This window comes from Nipponia nippon, unplaced genomic scaffold (genome assembly GCF_047370975.1).
Source record: "Nipponia nippon isolate SJK-2023a ecotype South Korea unplaced genomic scaffold, ASM4737097v1 scaffold_13, whole genome shotgun sequence".
NCBI classification, from domain to species: Eukaryota; Metazoa; Chordata; class Aves; order Pelecaniformes; family Threskiornithidae; genus Nipponia; species Nipponia nippon.
This window is the reverse complement of record NW_028262324.1, coordinates 10,110,178-10,128,720: the sequence shown is the minus strand read 5'-3', so window position 1 is coordinate 10,128,720 and position 18,543 is coordinate 10,110,178. Positions and strand designations below refer to the sequence as shown.

Below are 18,543 nucleotides of genomic sequence, written 5' to 3'. Positions count from 1 at the left end.
CTGCAGCGCTGTAAAAATAAAGCCTGTTATCTGTAATTGTGCGGCAGGTAACAGGTGCCAAAACGGGTGTCAGATCTGCCCAAAAGGACTAGATAAGGGAGGGGAAAAAAAGTAATAACTTTAGATTCAGTTCTGCTGATGTACTTGTCTGTTCCTAGGGTTAGTGGAAATCGAGGTTTAACTTAAGCCAAAACAGCCCCAGTTAATGTCTAAATCTGCCATTTCTCAGGCCCTGCAGAAGCAGCAGGCGGAGGAATTGCCGCTGGCAGGCAGGGGCCAGCAGAGTGTCTCACGCTTATTACGTGGTACATTTTCTGGTAGCTGAAGAGGCAGAACACACTATTACTGTCAAGAGAACAGATATAACTACCAAATTTTTGAGGCAGTTACACCCTGATAAATTGTGATTTAGTGACAAGACATAAAGTCACACTCATATCGCACCCATACTTGAACTGCTGATCTCCGAGGAAAACCCAAGTCTTCAGATACTAACAAACCTTAACATTTTTTTTCCAGATACAGGCCCTTCACTGCTTCTTATCTGGCCTTGTTATAATTTCTAATTTCCTATCCTCTAACTCATATTTTTCCATACAAGTGGAGTTGTCAGCTCTCTGTGAACCAGTCCACATAATCCTCTGCACAGCAGAGGTGATCAGAAAGCACCTGTCCATTTTCCCTGTGAAATAGTACTGAACTCATGCTTTGCACAAGTGTTTTGGGTTTGAAGCCTTTGTTAGTGGTTTCTAGCACAAAAATTGCAGCTCTTGACAACGTGAGACTAAAGATCTATTAATGACGTTTTAAAGAATTAGAGTCCTGCTGCTTGAGAAATAAGGAAATAAAATTACAATCTAATGTGCCCCTGTATTCTCAGTTACATGTGGTCGTCTTAATTTGATTAAGCCCATTGCGGAATGACATAGAAGAGATGACTGCGTTCCAGTGATGGTTGCCAGGTTATGATGCAGAGTGTCAATGGAGTAAATTACAGATTATTTCCAAAGATTATACTGGCTTTCAAAGAGTCCAGAATTTGATTTTGGGTATAAGGTACCCAACCACATAGCCCAAAGGGTAAAGGGAGAAGATGCAGTTGGGCATAAGGTTGTAAGAGGAGATGCCATTTCCGAGACTTGAAATTTAGTTTTTAGTGATTCTTCTTTAACGTACGACTTTGGGTCTTTCACACGTCTGCTGTCTCAGTGCCTCTTTGCAGGACTCGTTCTGTAGAAGTTAACGGTGAGAATGCAAATGTTGAGATGTTTAGATTAGAAGCATTATAAAAATGAGTATTATGTTAACGTGACTTCCCTTTCAGTAATTGTAACTCAGTCAATACAAGGATTACCCGCAGTAACCGTGCTTGCAGTTCTTCCTGCTGTTGAAGTTCGTCCCTGAGGCCCAACGGACCAATTTCCACTGGAGCATTTTGCATTACAGCGAGGCAGTTCATCGGGTTCTGCCCCCAGAAAGCGCAGGGACAAGGAAAGGGCCCGGTTTTTGTGAAGAAGCCGGGCGGCGCGCCGCTGGCGGGGTGCGGGAGCCCCCTCCCCGGGCCGCTGCCGCAAGGCAGGCCCCGCCCGCCCGCCCGCCCCCACAGAGCGGCGCGCCGACCGCCAGCAACAGCTTAGCGGCTCGCCCGGAGCAGCGGGGAGGCGGCGTTAATTGTATTGAACGACGATCAGTGGTTCGTCTGTCAGCGGCGAGGCGCGGCGACATTGATCCTGTCGCGGCTGGGCCCCGCCCCCTCTGTCACGACCGGCCCGGCGGAAGGGGTCGGAGGGCAGGGCGGGAAGGCGGGGTGCGAGCCCGAGTCACGTGACGGTGCCAATATGGCGGCGCCGAGGCGGCGGCGCGGCGGCGGCCGCTGAAGGGAGGCGCGTCTCTTCCGGGTGATGGGGCTGCGGCGCGGCCGCAGGCTCTGAGCGCCGGCCCCGGCCGCCCTCTCCCGGCCCCGCGGCGGGGCCGCCCCGCCATGCAGCCCCCGGCCCGCGAGCAGGACGCCCGCACCAAGAGCATGTTCGTGTCGCGGGCCCTGGAGAAGATCCTGGCGGAGAAGGAGGCGAAGCGGCCCCCGCACGGACAGCTGCGGAGAGCCTGCCAGGTGGCGCTGGGTGAGTCCGCCCGGCCCGGCCCGGCCCGGCCCGCGGGAGCCCTCCGCGGCCTGCGCCCTCAGAGAGCGCGGCGCTGGCGGCGGCGGGGAGGGAATCCCTGCTCGCCCGGGGCGGGGGGCCGTGTTACCCCCCCGACCCCGCTCCCGGTGCTGCCCCCCGCCACGTCGGGTCCCCGGCGGGCTGCGAGAGAGCCCCGGGCCCCCGGCGGCGGGGCTGCCGGCCGGGCCGCGGCTGAGCTCGGGACTTTGGAGCGGGGGGAAAGTTCTTTCTCTCATAGCAGACGTGCAAATAGGAGGGGAAAAACCCCAGATACCTGTTTTACTAAGTTCTGGTCTCGATATGAAGCAAAAGGGATTTGCGCTTGTCACTTCAGAACCAATTTTAAATAAGTTAACTATAAACTTTTAAACGAGGAAACAGGCTGTTTAAGGCCCTCAACTTGCGGAGTCTCCAGTCTTCCAGGGCTAGTAATCTGACATCTTATCTCCAACGCATGTTGGACTGGCTGTAAACGGTTAGCCGTGTGGCCAAACGCGCAGAATCTCTGTGATGTCTTGCAGAACTGAAAATACTTTTTGTGAAGTTGGTGGACTGGTCCTGAAATCTCCTGCAAGTACAAATTGATGATATAGATCTCTGTTAAAGTTCTGAAAACGTACGGTGTGTCACGAAGGGGAAAAAATAAGCTGGGTAAAGCAGTACAGCTCTCACAGTTGGAGTTCTCTATGGCCTTTCTCAGTTTGCAAAAGTGGCATATCTCTTACAGTTTTGGTTGCTTTGCACCAATATTTTTCCTTTAATTTGAGAACATTTACTGTATCCGGACAGAAGAAAAGACAGGTTGAGTAGGTAAGGAAACTTGCAGATGCAAGTTCTGTCCAATGCACTGTGAAAGCAAGCTTGAAAAATAGCCGTCGTTTTTATCTTCCTTCCCACAATCCTTACCTTTAAGAAATTTATGGGAGGTAATTGTAGCGACAGTATATCCCGAGAAAGGTAACCAGATAAAAAGGTATTTTTTATTATTATTTAAGGTTGACATGGTGAGCAATAGTATAACACGCGTGCCCCGGCAGTGGCGCAGAGGCTGCTTTTCCTACTTCCTTTTCCTGATTTCTTCCCCAGCTCCCCCAACACGCACCCAACCCATTTACAGGACCGGGAACCTGTTTTGCTGCTGTGTAAATATATTTAGAGGATGAGAAAGGGAACTTTCAAGAAAGAGTACTAGTGAAGGTCTCTATGTTTACTAACACATCAAAGATGATGATTTTGGGGGAGGGGTACTGCGCAATAGCCACCTATTACCATTTGCATGTTGGATTATAACTCTTCTATGTCTGTATATTTTAAGGTGCAGTACGTTTAAGGTTAGTTAATGCTTGTGATGATGGCCTTTTTTTTTTTTTTTGCTAATCTTGCTTGGAAAAAACGTCCTTGTGCTTTCGTGGACTAAAGCAGAGGTCAACATGAAAAGATAACTTTCTGTTGCCCAACAGAACTGAAGGATCTGTTATACCTGGTGAATGTTGTTGCATCATTTTAACCTGCCAACGTGAATGTGGTTTCTTTCAATGTGATTTTTTCCCCAAACTTTATTCTGTTTAGGTTAAGCTCTCTTTTACACAAATGAAAAAATCAGTCTTATTTGCATTACTTAAGTTTAATTAAGCTTATACTTTATATTAAATAAGACTATGACTTCAATTTCAAAAGTGTTAGCTTAATTATCAAGCCCTGTGCAATAGTAAATGTGCTAGGAAACGTGGGAAGAACATTACTTGCAGTCTGAGCAATTCAGGCCAAACTTTGTAATCTACACAAACTGTTGTGGATGAAAGAAGCTTCAATGTTTTTAATAATAATAGTAATAAAATCCAGATAACTCTGAGTAAAATTCATTCAGTCTGAGAGAAATATAAAGTTAACTTTATGGAACTGGTAATTGTGTCAGCTGTTGTCTTTTTTTTCTTTTCTCTATGTCATACTTTGAATAATCCCTTTCTGTCTCTTATTAAATTCCATTTGCTGTGCCGTCTTATTTATACAGTGGTCTTTATAATGGGGCCTTGAGGTATTGTACCATTTATAAACCAGTCAACACTGGCACGGGCCATGTGTAAATGGTATCTGCTCTTGGTATGAGGGAAGTCTATGATGCGTCCTTTTTCTAAATAGAGAGGAATGGGTGTATTCTAGAGCTACCTGATATAAATTATCCTGCAACTCTTTCTACAGTTTCTGCTGTAGTGTTCGTTTCTGTTAATTACAAATGCTTTAAATTTTTTGTTTGGTGAGACAGAGGAATATATTTTGAACTGTGGGAATGACGCTCTTGTTTTCTTTTACATGAGTTCTTTATTATTTTGAATGTGTTCAACTCCTGAGAACTTAAGTAAATACTGAAAATTGCTGTCATTCTTATGTAGGAAATATAGGTATTCTTTCATTCTAACTTTAAACTGTTCTTACCCTTTTTTCTCTTCCTTTCCCAGTAATATACCTTTGACTGGAATAATACCGTGCAGTTTTGGACTGCAAAATGTCTTCATGACTTTGTAGAAATGAGAAGTGTCATAGGCTTGGATAGGACGTAAACACAAAAAGGTGGAAGAAAAGGAACAAAACCAGTTCCCAGTGGTGTTTTTTGGTTTGGTTCCCCCCCCTTCTCTATCCACCCCTCCTTTGAAATATGCAGTGTTAATGTTGAGTAAGCAGAGTTTGAATAGATTCCTTCATTCAATCTCTTGCTTCATCAGTAGGTGTAACGGTTGCATCCTGTACTCTTGGTGCCAGTAAGCCCCAGGAGAGGCTGGGAGAAATGGAGTTTTTCAACAGAGAAGCTGTTCTGCTCTGCTTTAGAAAACTGTGTTTTTAAGAAAACTGGTTTTCAACAGACAGCCAGTGTATTGTATATAAATAGTCACTTAATAAGCATTTACGTGGAGCTCTAGGTACACAAGGTTCTTAGTAAATCTACTGAAATAATCTCTATCCTGAAAAATTCACAGTGGAACACAGTCAGTATGTGTCACAGCAGTTCGTGTTGGTCTAATGCTCATTGTGCACCTGGGTCTCTCATACCAACTATTACTCTTGCCCTGTTAGGACTGTTTTTAATGACATACTGTGCAGCCAGCCTGGTTGTGTGACCTTCTTTGATTGCCTAGGCGCCTCCAGGTACATATCTTCGAGCTTTGTAAACAGCCGAATTTGTTTAGTTAGCTTGTTTTAAAAAAGAAAACAACTCTTAAACCATGCCTTCACTTAGGAATCTAGTTGTGTGTTTAAGAAGTCTCTTGGTATAAATGAGAAATGTCTAAAATGAGTCTGCATTTCTTAGTTTAGTAGCCTTTTGGCTAGCATGTTTTGAGAACGCTGGGGCAAAGAGGAGATCGTCTTGCTTCATTGTGGCAGCCTTTTCTAAAGGGTTCTCTGCAGATCGATAGAATCAATAAATGCGGGGTGTTGGGTTTTTTTTTATTTCAGTTTAAGGCAGCCTGGAATTGGGCAATGCAGTAAGCTTTACGGGGTTGGGGGGAGGGAAGCTTTTGCTGCTGCTTCATGTGTTTGTGTTGGCACTGCTGTCTGGTGTTGTGACAAGCTATGGCGAGGCCTTGCTCGTGTCCTTGTGCTAACACAAGCTATGCCATTTTCTGCACAGGAAATAGTTTGCTTCCACTGAGGCAAACTTGACGGTAGGTTAGCGTAGGGATGCATCTAATTGCAGGCAGGCAATTGTTTCCTCCATTTTAATATATAGTTTTCAATACAAGCAAACCATCCATCTAATACGGAACGGTAGTTACTCTCAGCATGAGCCTCATCCTGCTTTTATTATGGCCAGAAGCTCTGGAAGAAATTGCTGCAAGGCCTTGCTTGTTATTCCAGTTGTGTTGCCTGGTAGGAATGCTGAAAGGCTTGTGTTGAGTGGGCAGCACACGTAGGGCCCGGAGCCGAAGATGTTTCTGACTGAAGTATGCACAATGTATGCCCATACCTTCTGGCCTTGGCAGTAGCAGGTAGGTCTAGCACCGAAAGCCCGAAGTGAGGGGTCAGTGTTGTGCCGTGACGACCAGACGTTGACCAAAATTCAGACTGTTCAGTAGCTGTGGAAGGAAATTGAGCTGTGCCCCTTAATCCCGTGACTGGAAGAGGAGAGCGACAGTGGCAGTAGGTTTCTGGAAGTTGGCTGTGCCTGGTTGGGGCTTCGTGGCAACAGGCTTCAATTAGGCAACAATTTCTGTTTCACTCACTTTTGGTGGTCAGACCACCAAATGAGTGCTTCACGTGTGGAGATTTCCAAACTATTTTGATGCAATCGGTAGCAGGGGCACGCCTGTAACTTGATTTTTGTCCTTGCATTTATTCTTTTCTGCCAGCATTATTTATTAAAACACTGTTGTGGTGCAGATGTTTTCATACGGCTTTAGAAAAACCTTTATGTAATAAAATTGTGGGGAACTTGGTCAGGCCTCTGATATGGGATGTGTTCTTACATATTTTTCCAATGCAAGATCTAATATAAGTAAAGATGGGCATGATCATGTCTCCTTAAGGCTAAAATCTTCATGAAGTTTTGATTCAAAACTTTTTTTGCTATGCTGCTGTGCTAATAAACTGTATGGAGGGAAAGTGATCTCTCTGAAAGAAAGAGAAATTATTTCAGTAGGCTATAGAAATTTGTAAAAAAAATAGCATTACTTGGTTACATCCTAAATGTGGAAGTGAGCACTTCTGTAGCTGAGAATAATATATCCTAACACTGAAACCTTTTGTCTTGTGTGGTATGAAATTTTACAAATAACCTTTTTATTTTCTTGGGTGGACTCATTGCTGTAATGTTCCTACTGTAGTTTGATTTTTTTTTTTTTTTTTTAACAAACAATTTTTAGGTGAGGAATTTTTATTTTGGACCCCAGCCCCCCCTCCAGGGGACCTCCCAACAAGCTGTCCCTGTCCACCTCCCGCAAAATAGTATGATGGAATGAAGATGGTGTGTATGACCTTCAGCTTTCCTTCTGCCAGCAGCTGGGTGCAATGGCAAGAAGGATGCCAAAATTGAACTGGATGAACTGAGACAAGTTTTGAGTAATAGGCTGGCCAGACTAGCGGACACTGAACAGGTTTCAGTTTCAGCTCAAAGATCACAAAAGTTAGGCTTGTCCACAGCTTCTGAAGTGGCAGCTGCTGAGGAGGAGTGGGAAGTGGGTAAGTGTGCAAACAAGAAAACCGCTAAGGAAAACTTGCATTCACTGAGCTAGATATATCAAATATGGATTTTTTTTTTTTTTACTGTATCTCTGATATTCACTTTATTGATCTACCAATGGGAAAAAAAATTGCAGCAACTCTTATATGTAAAATAGCTTTCTATTTCATGTGCTATAGAAATACCTGCGAGTATTCAAAAGATGTCTAGTCTGACTTGACCCGAGCATTATCAAATCAAGGAAGCCTTTTATTTCCAAACTAGACAAATTATCATTTTTAGTGCAAGGAGGACCACTTGGCTAGCTCAGGCAGTCTTTCTGCTTTGGAAAAATAAACTTATTTCAGAGAATGTTGAATTTTTGCAATTGTTAAAAAACCCCTGTAAACCCTAGTTCTACAAGGTTACTGAAATACAGCATTAGCTGTGGTATAGCTGACCACCCTGGCATCCTGCTGTACTTGGGATTCTGGCTGTAGCTGAAATATGCCTTTCTTTTGCCAAGACCTGGAGGCAGGACTAAGCGTTCTGAACGTGTAAAGCTACCCAGAAAACTCTGTTTTAAGCAGCCAGTTCCTGGAGGCAACAACAGTTCGCTGCTCTAATAATGAGACAGATCTAAATAAGGACACAATAAATTGGTGGGTCCTTTAGTGTATGTTACTCTCAGTAGCGCTGTGGATCGTAATGTGGTGTTAAAGATGGGGAAATCAATAAAATCAAGAGGACTGAATTAAAATTTTGCTGAATTGAACTTCTGGCTAGCCATCGTGTTGATAAACCAACTGGATACTGGAACAAAGAAAACGGTGATCCAAGAAGTGGTGCTGTGTTAAGTCATTGTCTGTCTGTCTGTCTGTCTGGCATGGGAAACCTTGGTTATTTCTTATCAACAGTCTCCGTTCTGTTGACTCTCCTTACCAGTTGAAGCCTGAAGTATTAGGGGATGACGATGCTGGGTTTGCATTGTTGTAGAGCTGCACGGTTACTTCTAATTCTGAAATCCCAGGCACTGAGGCTATGCGCTTGGCTGGGCTCGTTGCCTTGTCGCTGGCTTGTGCAATATTGGCAAGTGAAAATTGTCTCTCCTTTAAAAGTACTGGGCATGGTTGTTTGCACGATGGTCTTGATTAGAAAATGGCGGGCTTCTGGACAGAGCCATGACACATTGTGGGCCCGTGACTCTTCAGTTTTTCTGTTGTTGACTATAGGGTGGATGATGTTTGTTCAGTTCTTGTTACGTCCTTTATTGCTAATGGGTGTCGTACTCCTCCTTTCTTGACTGCTGACTGCGTTGGCTTTCATTAATGAGAGAGTAGGGCAGACAGAATAGCAAGTCCCAGTCCTGGATGTAGCTTATCACTCACAGCTTGTAGTTATACAGATTTCCTCTGCATTTTACTTCCGTTTTCCCTATAAAACAGGGATAGTAATGTTACAAAATAGGCATGCTCTGTAAGGATTAATTCTTGTAACATTCATTGAACAATAGGAGTGCGCCAAAACCTGTAATATGTGTTTATTGCAGTCCTTGTTCATTAGTGTGTTTTATGTATTGATGCTTCTGAGGCAGAAGAAATTACTGAGGTTCACAGCACTGAAATCATCTGAACTCTGAGCATCTAATCCCAAACAACGGTGCCTCTCCAGGGTTGTGGAGAGCAAGTCTTGACTGAGTGAATGATCCGTTTCTGATAACTTTGCAATTGAAACAAGTTTGGTAGGCGTGATAATTTGCAGGCACATGAAATAGGGTGGGATGGGCAGGTTTCCATGTGGTGTTACAAACGATTGTAGCTGTGCAGCCTTACCGTGTGTGCTATTTTCGATGTTATTTTTTGTCAGCGTTCACAGTATGTGCTTATGCGGTGTCTGGTGTAGTGCGATTCTGGTCTGTATTGTGCATCATGGTGATACGTTAGAAATCCTCAAAAAGCCATACTAGGATCTTTGGGATTTGCTGCTGTATACAATAGAAATGAGAAACTTTTTTTTTTCTGTATCTAATTTTATGGAAAGCTTCCTAAAAGTGTAATTTAAAAAAAAAAAAAAAGCTCTGCTGGCAAATGACAGCATGCATTTAAGATTTCTTATCTCTTGGGAGTGAGTTTGTTCAGCTGATGTCATATTGTGAGGTTTAACAAAAGCAGGCTAACTAGCGCTGTAGTTAACAGGAAGGTCAGACAGGTTGAACTAATGGTTTATGCAGTGGCTTAGACTTCTGCAGCCCTGAGCTCTCCATGATGTAGACCTACTCTTGAATAAAAATTGCATACTACACCTGTGTTTTCTAAAGATATCTTTTGTTAAGAATGTTTGGAAAAAATAGCTTTTTCATGTAGAAGTTGAGAGATATGCCTTCCAATAATGGTGTAACTGTCTACAGTCTCAGAAACTGAAGATGTTACAGGAAAGGAATAGCAAATACTGAAGCGTAAGACCTCTGGTTTGAAACAGCTTTGCCTTATTACATTTTCTTTATTTGTGTTATTGATAATGACAACTTACGTTGGTGTTAAATCCTTTGAATTTTTTTTTCTTTCTTCCAGATGAAATAAAAACGGAGCTGGAAAAGCAAAGGTAAATTATTAATTGCTGTAAACTGTGCCAGAAAACAGCAAGTGGAATAATTTGGTAGTGGAAATGTAAGAGTGCATGTGCATCACGGCAATGAGTTTGTGAATACCCAGTTACACACCTTTCTGCCAAAAACATGATATGGCCCATGTGTTCCAATTACACAATGTTTGTGGCTATGGGTACTCAAGCCATAACTGCCTCTGAATTTCACTATGAAAAAATTGCGGAACTTCTAAAAGGTGTTAGTTTTTCACTTCCTTTTCCTGGGCTTAATATAGCCTGATAGGAAATCATAAAGAGCATCAGGTATCCTCTGTTTGATAGTATATGCTCCTACCTACCTAGATCAAGAATACCAATTTAAATATTACTTATATCCAAATTTTAAAACACTCTTCCAGCACTGTGCTATGATGTAAAATGAGCCCCCAGATGTGTTTCTCTTTCCTCATATGGGCCCTGTTTAATTCAGAATAACGTGGGTAGATTTATCATTAAGTTATGTAGGAGTTCCCCAGTATTTCAGGTAGTGGGACAGTGTTGGAGTGTAGTGAGGGAAGAGTTAAGTTGAAGAATATATGGAAAAGATCAGATGCGATACAAATAAATGTAATTTTTTTTTTTTTTAAGAAAATTCAACCTTCTTAAAGAAAGTATGTGTGAGAGAAACTTGCATTACATTTGTATGCTGCTCTGTACCGTTCAGCTTTAAATTTAAAAAAGGAGGAGGTGTAGTTTGCTGTGATATACATGTTTAGAAAAATTAATAATTCTTCTTAACTGACCTAGAGAAGGCACTGCTGCTCCACCAAAAGCAAACTTCATCGAAGCAGATAAATATTTCCTTCCGTTTGAACTGGCCTGCCAGTCAAAGTCTCCACGCATTGTCAGTACTTCACTGGATTGTTTACAGGTAAGTGTTCTGTTTAAACTTGGACAGAGTGAAATGGAGAAACATGCAGTTACAAAAATCTTGCGTGCTGTTGGCATTCTTAGAGTGAAGAAGTAATGTTGTCCTGAGTACATAAGCTGTGCAGATACCCACTACGGCTACCTAGATGCCTAAACCATGCAAAGTCAGAAAAGCATATGTTGTTTCGTAGCGAAGCAAGATTTTATTGCAGGTCATGAATGCTTACATTAATCAGTGAAGATGTTTCACCTATGGTGCTCTAAAAGGAATATTTATCATGGTGTTTCTTGTAGTGCTGATGGTATGGGAGGTCAGACTCTGGAATATTTCTACCTTGTTCCTCCTTGGATTCTTATAGAAAGAACAAATGCAACTTAAGGGCAGAACCTTTCTGCTGTGAATAGGTACAAAGACTGATGTTAAAAAATGTTGTCTGGTTATGGCAGGAAGAAATGGTCTGGGTGGAAAAAGCTTGTGTTATCGCTTACTAAATCTGTTTTGTCTAGATGTGTGAATAGTCCAAGTATTTGGTAGCCATATTGATGGTGTTAAATTTTTGTGTTAAAATTGGTTAAGTGAGGTATCCTGCCTAAAACCCCCTTTTTATACTGTACTTGACTGTATTTTACTTAACAGTATATGGTTGCCTAACCTGTGTTCTTTCTACCTAGAAACTCATTGCATATGGACATATCACTGGCAATGCTCCAGACAGTGGAGCTCCTGGAAAACGACTGATTGACCGAATAGTTGAAACCATTTGCAATTGCTTTCAGGGTCCTCAAACAGATGAAGGAGTACAACTGCAGATAATTAAGGTATTCTCTTTGGTTCGTTTTGGTGCAATATTAATTTGCTTTCTCTGATTTTGTAACTAAAAAAAATTCAATGCAAAGAACTGCTTAGGGCCCAGTTTCTCCATTTCTTACACTGTTAGATGTGTCATTGAGTTTAGGGAGGCTGTCACCAGGTCAGAATTGGTACGTGAAATGTATTTCCTCATGGTGAAGCAGAATATGAGGGAATACTTTATAAATGTCTGTCCTTTCTGGGATGAGCCATGGCCTGGATGCTTTATCTTGCAGACAGCTTGATGTTCGTCTTCTAGACTGGTAATGCCCACATTCATTAGGCCAATGAATTGTTATCAGCCTTCAACTGAAGGCACTGTAACTGTGATGCAGTATCATGGCCTGCTGCTCTAGCCTGTCTGCTCTTATGTCCTTTTTTCCAGAGAGATCTGCAGTATATGTTCTCAACAAGGCATAGTGGTTCCGAAATCTACATGGGCTAACGTAGCTGAGGTTAGAAGCTGGTGAACCTTCTAGTAATCTGATGGCAGTGTACACCACTTGGCCCTTTCGTAAGAAATGAAGCTATAGAATATAATGATAACTGTTTTGGTTGGAGGTGGAATATCTCCCTTAGTGGAAAACTAATTGTGATAAAACAATTTAACAGCTCAGGAGAGAAGAGAGACATGTGGAACTTCTGTTCCTTTCTTTGATTTGAAATGTCGTTTCAGAGAACTAGAAGTTTCTTATAAACAGATATATGTTTCATAACAAACCCACTGATTATTATGGAAGACCTGCTTGAAATGTATTGCTGCCTGCTTGCTTAGATTTCATTTTTTACTGTGTTATGGACTTTTTCAGGCTCTCCTCACTGCAGTAACATCTCCGTATATAGAAATTCATGAAGGAACAATTCTTCAGACCGTTAGAACCTGTTACAACATCTATCTGGCCAGTAAAAATCTTATTAATCAGACAACTGCCAAAGCTACCCTTACGCAGATGTTAAATGTCATTTTTACACGGATGGAAAATCAAGCTGTATGTAACTATTACTTTTGCTCATCTCAAATGTTTAGGCTTGACAAACGAACAGAAAACTTTATTATTATTTTAATGGGTCTGTCATTGTAATTGGATATCTATTGATTTGTAATTTAAAAAAACCTGTCAAATCCTGCAGTGAAGCATACTGACTGATTAAAAATAAAATATGAAGCTTATTGCTGATAACGAGGTTTCACGCTCTAGTTTCTGCCAAGTGGCTTTGTATAAACAAATGATGGGATGCTTTTAAAATAAGCTTGAAGCGCATATTTTTAATTTGACATGCCAAGTGGTTATATTTTCACTGTTTCTTTCTTGTTAACACGTGAATTCACAAAGGAACATCAGTCATCATAGACATCTGTTTTCTCTTATCATGTTTTGTGCCTTAGATTAACCTTTTTGTATTGGTTTTTCAAGATACAAGAATCCAGAGAAGTAGAAAAAACAAATCAGCAAAAATCCCAGTCTCCTGCAATTCAAGCGGTGACCAGGTCTCCGAAGATCGGTCAATTAAAGCACAGCTATCAGGAAGGCAAACCCACCGCTCCTGTAAGTGTGGAATTAACGAACGGTGAGCCTGAGAGGGCAGAAAACGGAGATATGAAGTTGGAGCAGGATCTGACTCTTTCAGGTGAACAAGAATAGGTTGTATCTGTTGCTGTCCGTTATGTTGTGGTTTAACCCCAGCCGGCAACTAAGCACCACCCAGCCGCTTGTTCACTCCCCCCAGTGGGAAGATTCTATTGGAAAATGCTCTTTTAGGCTGTTTTGGGGAGAAGTGACTGGGGTTATTGGCTCAAATCATGCTTGCGATTTGTCAGTGGTTATTCAGAGTATGCAGGCCATCCTTACCTTGTGTCTACAACACTGTTAACTGTTGAAGAAAGGCTCGTGTTTTCCCAGAATTCTAGTAAAACTATATAGTTTATGTATATAGAATTATAACGGAATTTGAATTGATTAGGTTGGTAAAGGGGAAGGAAAGGGAGCGAATAATCACAGTATGTGGGAAGTGTACTGTATCACTTTGAGGTAACTGAAGTCCTGTAGTAAAAATAATGTGTGTTATGAAGACCTTATCATAAGCATATACTGTATCCAAATAAGGAATGTAGGCTATTCCAAAACTAAAAGTTTGTTAACAGTTGATAACAACAAATGACAAAATCACTGCATTAAAAATATCAGTGCTTTGATTTAAGCAACAGAAATAACAATCTCTTTGTGTATTTCATTAGAGGAAGCAACTGATGGAGGAAAAGAAATGGTTAAAGGCATCTTGGAAGATGTGGTCAAGTCAGCTGTGAAAGGTAGCAAAATCTTCTGAAGTAAAATAGATGCATGTGTATTGCCAAACTTTTATTCTTGTGATTATAAAAGCATGGAAGTTATTTTTTTGTTACTAAGTATCTTGTCAAAAACACCTACTAAAGCAGTAAGAACAGGTTTTTATTGTCTCACAATATTCTTCTTTTGCTGGTAGCTGAGAAACTTTTTAGTTAACCAGTGCTGCTTCTGTCCCACCTGGTTGTAGAGCTTCACAGAGTCATGGGATGAAAAAGCTCAATGGGTGATATTAATCAGTTTTCCTTTTTCCTCTTTTTAGTGGCTGAAGAAAAGCAGGTAACAGAAACAGTTAAGGCTCTGCCTGCATTAGAGACTGCAGATATTACACTTTCTGGCTCTGGTAATGAAAATGTACAAACAAACGGGATTCCAGATGACGGGCAATCTGTTTCCTCTACTGATAATCTGGTAAATAACTTCACTGGATGCTAATGTATATTTAGGAAAGGAGAAATGTTTTTTATCATGCCAGCTAATGCTGTGGGTTTTTGGGGTGGGAACAGACAGAAGCTTTAATGTATGTGTCCTGCTCAGGTTTGAAAAGGAAGCAGCAACTGCAATTTAAGTAGATATTGAAAACAACTGTTCTAAAATTGATTATGTTAATTGTATTTTACTACAGGGTGGGGGCAGAGGGGAAGAGTCAGTCAACATGTGTGAAAAGATCCAGATCACTTGTAGTCCTGTTTAGGTTTAGTTTAAACTTTGCCAAATATACTGCTTTTTTAATCTGTAGCTAATTCTCAGAGGAGCTGTGGAATCTTCCTAATTGCTCTGTTCTTTTGTCTCACTGAGGATCTAATGTTATGTTTCTTGCTCTCAAGGAAACAGATGTATCTGGACATCAAGCTGCTGCCAGATTTTCCCATGTTCTACAAAAGGATGCCTTCCTTGTGTTCAGGTCATTGTGCAAGCTCTCCATGAAACCACTTGGTGATGGACCACCAGATCCCAAGTAATGAGATTGTATTTATTACACTGTCCTCTTGAGGTAGCTTTTGGAGACAGTTAAGTAGCTGCTGTATAGTAAAGCAGGTGTTCAAAATTTGCCTGTCAGGCCCTTGTTTCAGTTAGCTTGATGAATCTGGCATTGAAACTTGCTTCAAATTATTAAAAATTTAATACTTTTTTTTTTGTGTAATGGACTTATTAATCTTATCAGTTGAAGTGGCCTTGACTATAGTGTTTGTGAAGCTTTTGATGGGGAAGTGAGGGAATGCTTCTTAGTAGCACTGAGTTGCATCTATTATCCTAGTCTAGGATGTTAATACTCCTGGAAAATCTCCAAATTAAGATGGTAGATGTTGTCCAATATCACGTGCAGGCTGATTTCCACCCCTCCTGCTGCCTGCATTGAAACAAGTTAAAATAGCAGTCATTTCTTCTTGATATACAAGAAATGCTATAGTGCTCATGTTGAATACAAGTATGTACTCAGAAATACAATAAAAATGTATTTAATGTTGAATTTTTTCTAGATCCCATGAATTGCGTTCTAAGATAGTGTCTCTCCAGCTTCTTCTCTCAGTACTGCAGAATGCTGGTCCGGTTTTCAGGACACACGAAATGTTCATCAATGCAATCAAGCAATATCTTTGTGTAGCATTATCTAAAAATGGAGTCTCTTCTGTTCCTGATGTATTTGAGCTCTCTCTTGCCATCTTTCTCACGTTGCTTTCAAATTTTAAGACCCACTTAAAAATGCAGATTGAGGTGAGAGACTTTTTATCTTATCGTTTGTGTGATGCTTTAGTTCTCAAATAAAAATACTGCGATGATAAAAAGACAGCTGGAACCTAGAAGTTAATGTCTTAGTTTTGTTTGCTTACTAAACTAGTGTATTATTACTGTATTCAAATTCTAATATGCATGAGATGATACTCTTCCAGAGAAATTACTGAATAGAAATGAATTTGTACATTTGACATGGTTCTAATGAGTTTCAGATCATCAAGTCCTTTATCTCATTTGTTTTGCAGGTGTTCTTCAAAGAGATCTTCCTGAATATTCTAGAGACTTCTTCAAGCTCCTTTGAACACAAATGGATGGTGATTCAGACTTTAACTAGAATTTGTGCAGGTACTTCCATTGTCGTGAAAAGCAGTCACTCCCTCTGGCAGCAGATGAAAATTGTTTTGAAGGCAAATGCCACATATAATGTTTAATGGTGAAAAATTTAATTTGATCCCATAGTGCTTGGGTTAAATGTCTGGATTTATCTGCATTGCCTGCTCTGACTGGCTGATTCCTTTTAAAAACACTGTTACACTGAATCCTAATACTTGCACTTTCTTTTATTTTCAAGATGCCCAGTGTGTAGTGGATATTTATGTTAACTATGACTGTGATTTAAACGCTGCTAATATATTTGAACGCCTTGTAAACGATTTGTCCAAAATCGCACAGGGACGAAGTGGGCATGAGTTGGGAATGACGCCTTTACAGGTAAGAAAAACAGCTTTGAAGATAAAGTACTATTTTTTCATAAATGGTGCTGTCTCTGCATCATTATTGATACTTTCAGTGGTTTGTGTTGTCTGTAACCTACTGATGCTACTTTTTTATTAGTTAGCTAATTTGCAATTGGATGCTGAAGCAGTACAATTAATTGACTTCGTGACTTTGCTGCATATTTGCATTGTGACACTAGGCTTGTTCTGGGCTCTTTTGTTGGGCTGCCATGGGAGAGAGAATCAAATGAGCCTTCCTCTGCCTTACTCAAATGACTCCTTCTGGGGCTTATGAACCAGTAGTACCTTCATCTTGTGTTTGCTTTGCACAAACTTTTTATGCCATATCTCCACCGCAGGTGTTTTATTTTTGAAATTATACTTTCCCCATCCTTAGAGGAAGGGTGGAGTATAGACTGCTTTCAGCAAAAGCAGATATTTCTGACATTGGTCTTGCCTATAGCACTGTTTTTCTAGCCCAGCCTAATGTCTTTCAGGGCTGAAGTGAACTTGGTGCCAGTGTTAGTCTTGGAACTGAGTACACCTCACACCTTCAATTAGAATTGTATCAATGCTTGCTTGATTTCCACCCCCCCACCTGTGGTCCTTTGACCAGAAAATGGAAGTAAAAACCAGGAGACCTTTGTTTCAGATTTTGAATAGAACTGTTTACTGTACAGCTAAGGTGTAGTGAGACGCTTGTCTTGCTTGCGGAGAGATCTGGCACTATAGAGGCTTACTGGATGGTCATAATCATTCATACAGCAAAGGGGCTGCACTCAGGATTTGGTGTATATTGCCCCCTGGTTGTACTCATCAGTTGTTGATAGACCATCTGCTTAAAGCAGCTGGAATGTGTTCTGGTGTCAGTCTGTTATGGTTGCTTTTGGCCCAGAAGTATCCAACCTAAATAGTCAAGGGGTAGAAACTTTGTATAACCAACAGAAAGTCAGTTAGGGGGAAATCTGAGATTTGAATGGTGTGATGTAATGCCTTCTAAAAACTTGCGGATATACATATACTGGTTTGGGTTTTTGATGTGGTGTGTGTTTTTGGTTTTGTTTTGTTTTTTAGGAACTAAGCCTGAGGAAAAAAGGACTTGAATGTTTGGTTTCTATTTTAAAATGTATGGTAGAATGGAGCAAAGACCTTTATGTGAACCCCAATCATCAGGCTAGCTTGGGTAAGATTGTTTCCTTATGGAGAGACTAATTCGTTTAATAAGTTTGTCCTTGTGTTCATTCAGTCTTTAGAAGCTATTCTGAAGTGTGGATGCTATGTTTTCACATAATGGTTTGTTTATACAAATGAAGTATTTGACAAACCATTGTAAATGCTGTTGTAGTAACCAACTCTCCAAGTGTCTGGTTCAAATAACCAGGTTCTGTTTAAAAGCTTTAGCCAGGCCATTGTCTACACTATAAAAGCTGGCTTTTGGAGAACAAGACATGTGACAAATCTTGCAGTTACTAAGATAAAGTGCAATAATTTCGCCATAGCTGCTGCTGCTCTTCTGCCTTTTGTGGGATTATTTTGGAATTGCATCAATATAGCATTTTCATGTAATGTAGACTGCCAAAAAGTATATGTGGTAAAATAAGAATATTGACTCATAAATTTATACTAAAAAGTTTTATAACTAAAAGCTTTTGACTGAACAGGATAACTTAAGTCTCGCCCTATTTATAAATAGGTTCATATAAACCATCTGAACAGGAAACGGCTGAAGGTAAATGCCTTGAGAGTGGAGGGAGACGGAGTAGTGTCAGCTCATTGGACTCCACTGTGTCATCAGGAGTTGGAAGTGTTGGTACCCAAACTGCTGTCCCAGATGACCCTGAGCAATTTGAAGTCATCAAGCAACAAAAGGAAATAATTGAACATGGGATAGAACTGTAAGTCCAGTATGACAGGAAAACAGAAGTTCACTAGTAAAAAAACTACATGTACAACCATATTGTTTCTTATCCTCTTACACAGTCAAACCTGTAGGGACACTTACAAGTTGATCTTAATGCTGAAGACTCTTGCCTCCTTGCTAGCGCTGGAGGCTATTGTAGTTAAAAGGAATTCA

The 18,543-nt window shown here is 41.0% G+C and overlaps 1 protein-coding gene across 4 annotated transcripts in view; it reads left to right on the top strand.

The window, feature by feature from the left end:
- The first annotated feature begins 1,830 nt into the window (after positions 1-1,830).
- The window catches only part of ARFGEF2 (ARF guanine nucleotide exchange factor 2), a 37,586-nt gene continuing 20,873 nt past the window's right edge, over positions 1,831-18,543 (top strand). For 3 of the 4 annotated variants that reach the window (XR_015702942.1, XM_087749700.1, XM_087749701.1), the window contains exons 1-14: positions 1,831-2,120; positions 9,882-9,912; positions 10,702-10,825; positions 11,497-11,643; positions 12,484-12,663; positions 13,090-13,303; positions 13,911-13,982; positions 14,279-14,427; positions 14,844-14,974; positions 15,498-15,732; positions 15,999-16,098; positions 16,325-16,464; positions 17,544-17,652; positions 18,163-18,364. Coding sequence is in view for 3 of the 4 variants with exons in the window: in XM_087749700.1 (XP_087605826.1) it covers positions 1,982-2,120; positions 9,882-9,912; positions 10,702-10,825; positions 11,497-11,643; positions 12,484-12,663; positions 13,090-13,303; positions 13,911-13,982; positions 14,279-14,427; positions 14,844-14,974; positions 15,498-15,732; positions 15,999-16,098; positions 16,325-16,464; positions 17,544-17,652; positions 18,163-18,364 (1,973 nt within the window). In the remaining variant the exon portion in view is untranslated. Of the gene's footprint in view, positions 2,121-7,148; positions 7,332-9,881; positions 9,913-10,701; positions 10,826-11,496; positions 11,644-12,483; positions 12,664-13,089; positions 13,304-13,910; positions 13,983-14,278; positions 14,428-14,843; positions 14,975-15,497; positions 15,733-15,998; positions 16,099-16,324; positions 16,465-17,543; positions 17,653-18,162; positions 18,365-18,543 lie in introns of all 4 variants that reach the window. The other variant, XM_087749702.1, reaches the window with a different exon arrangement.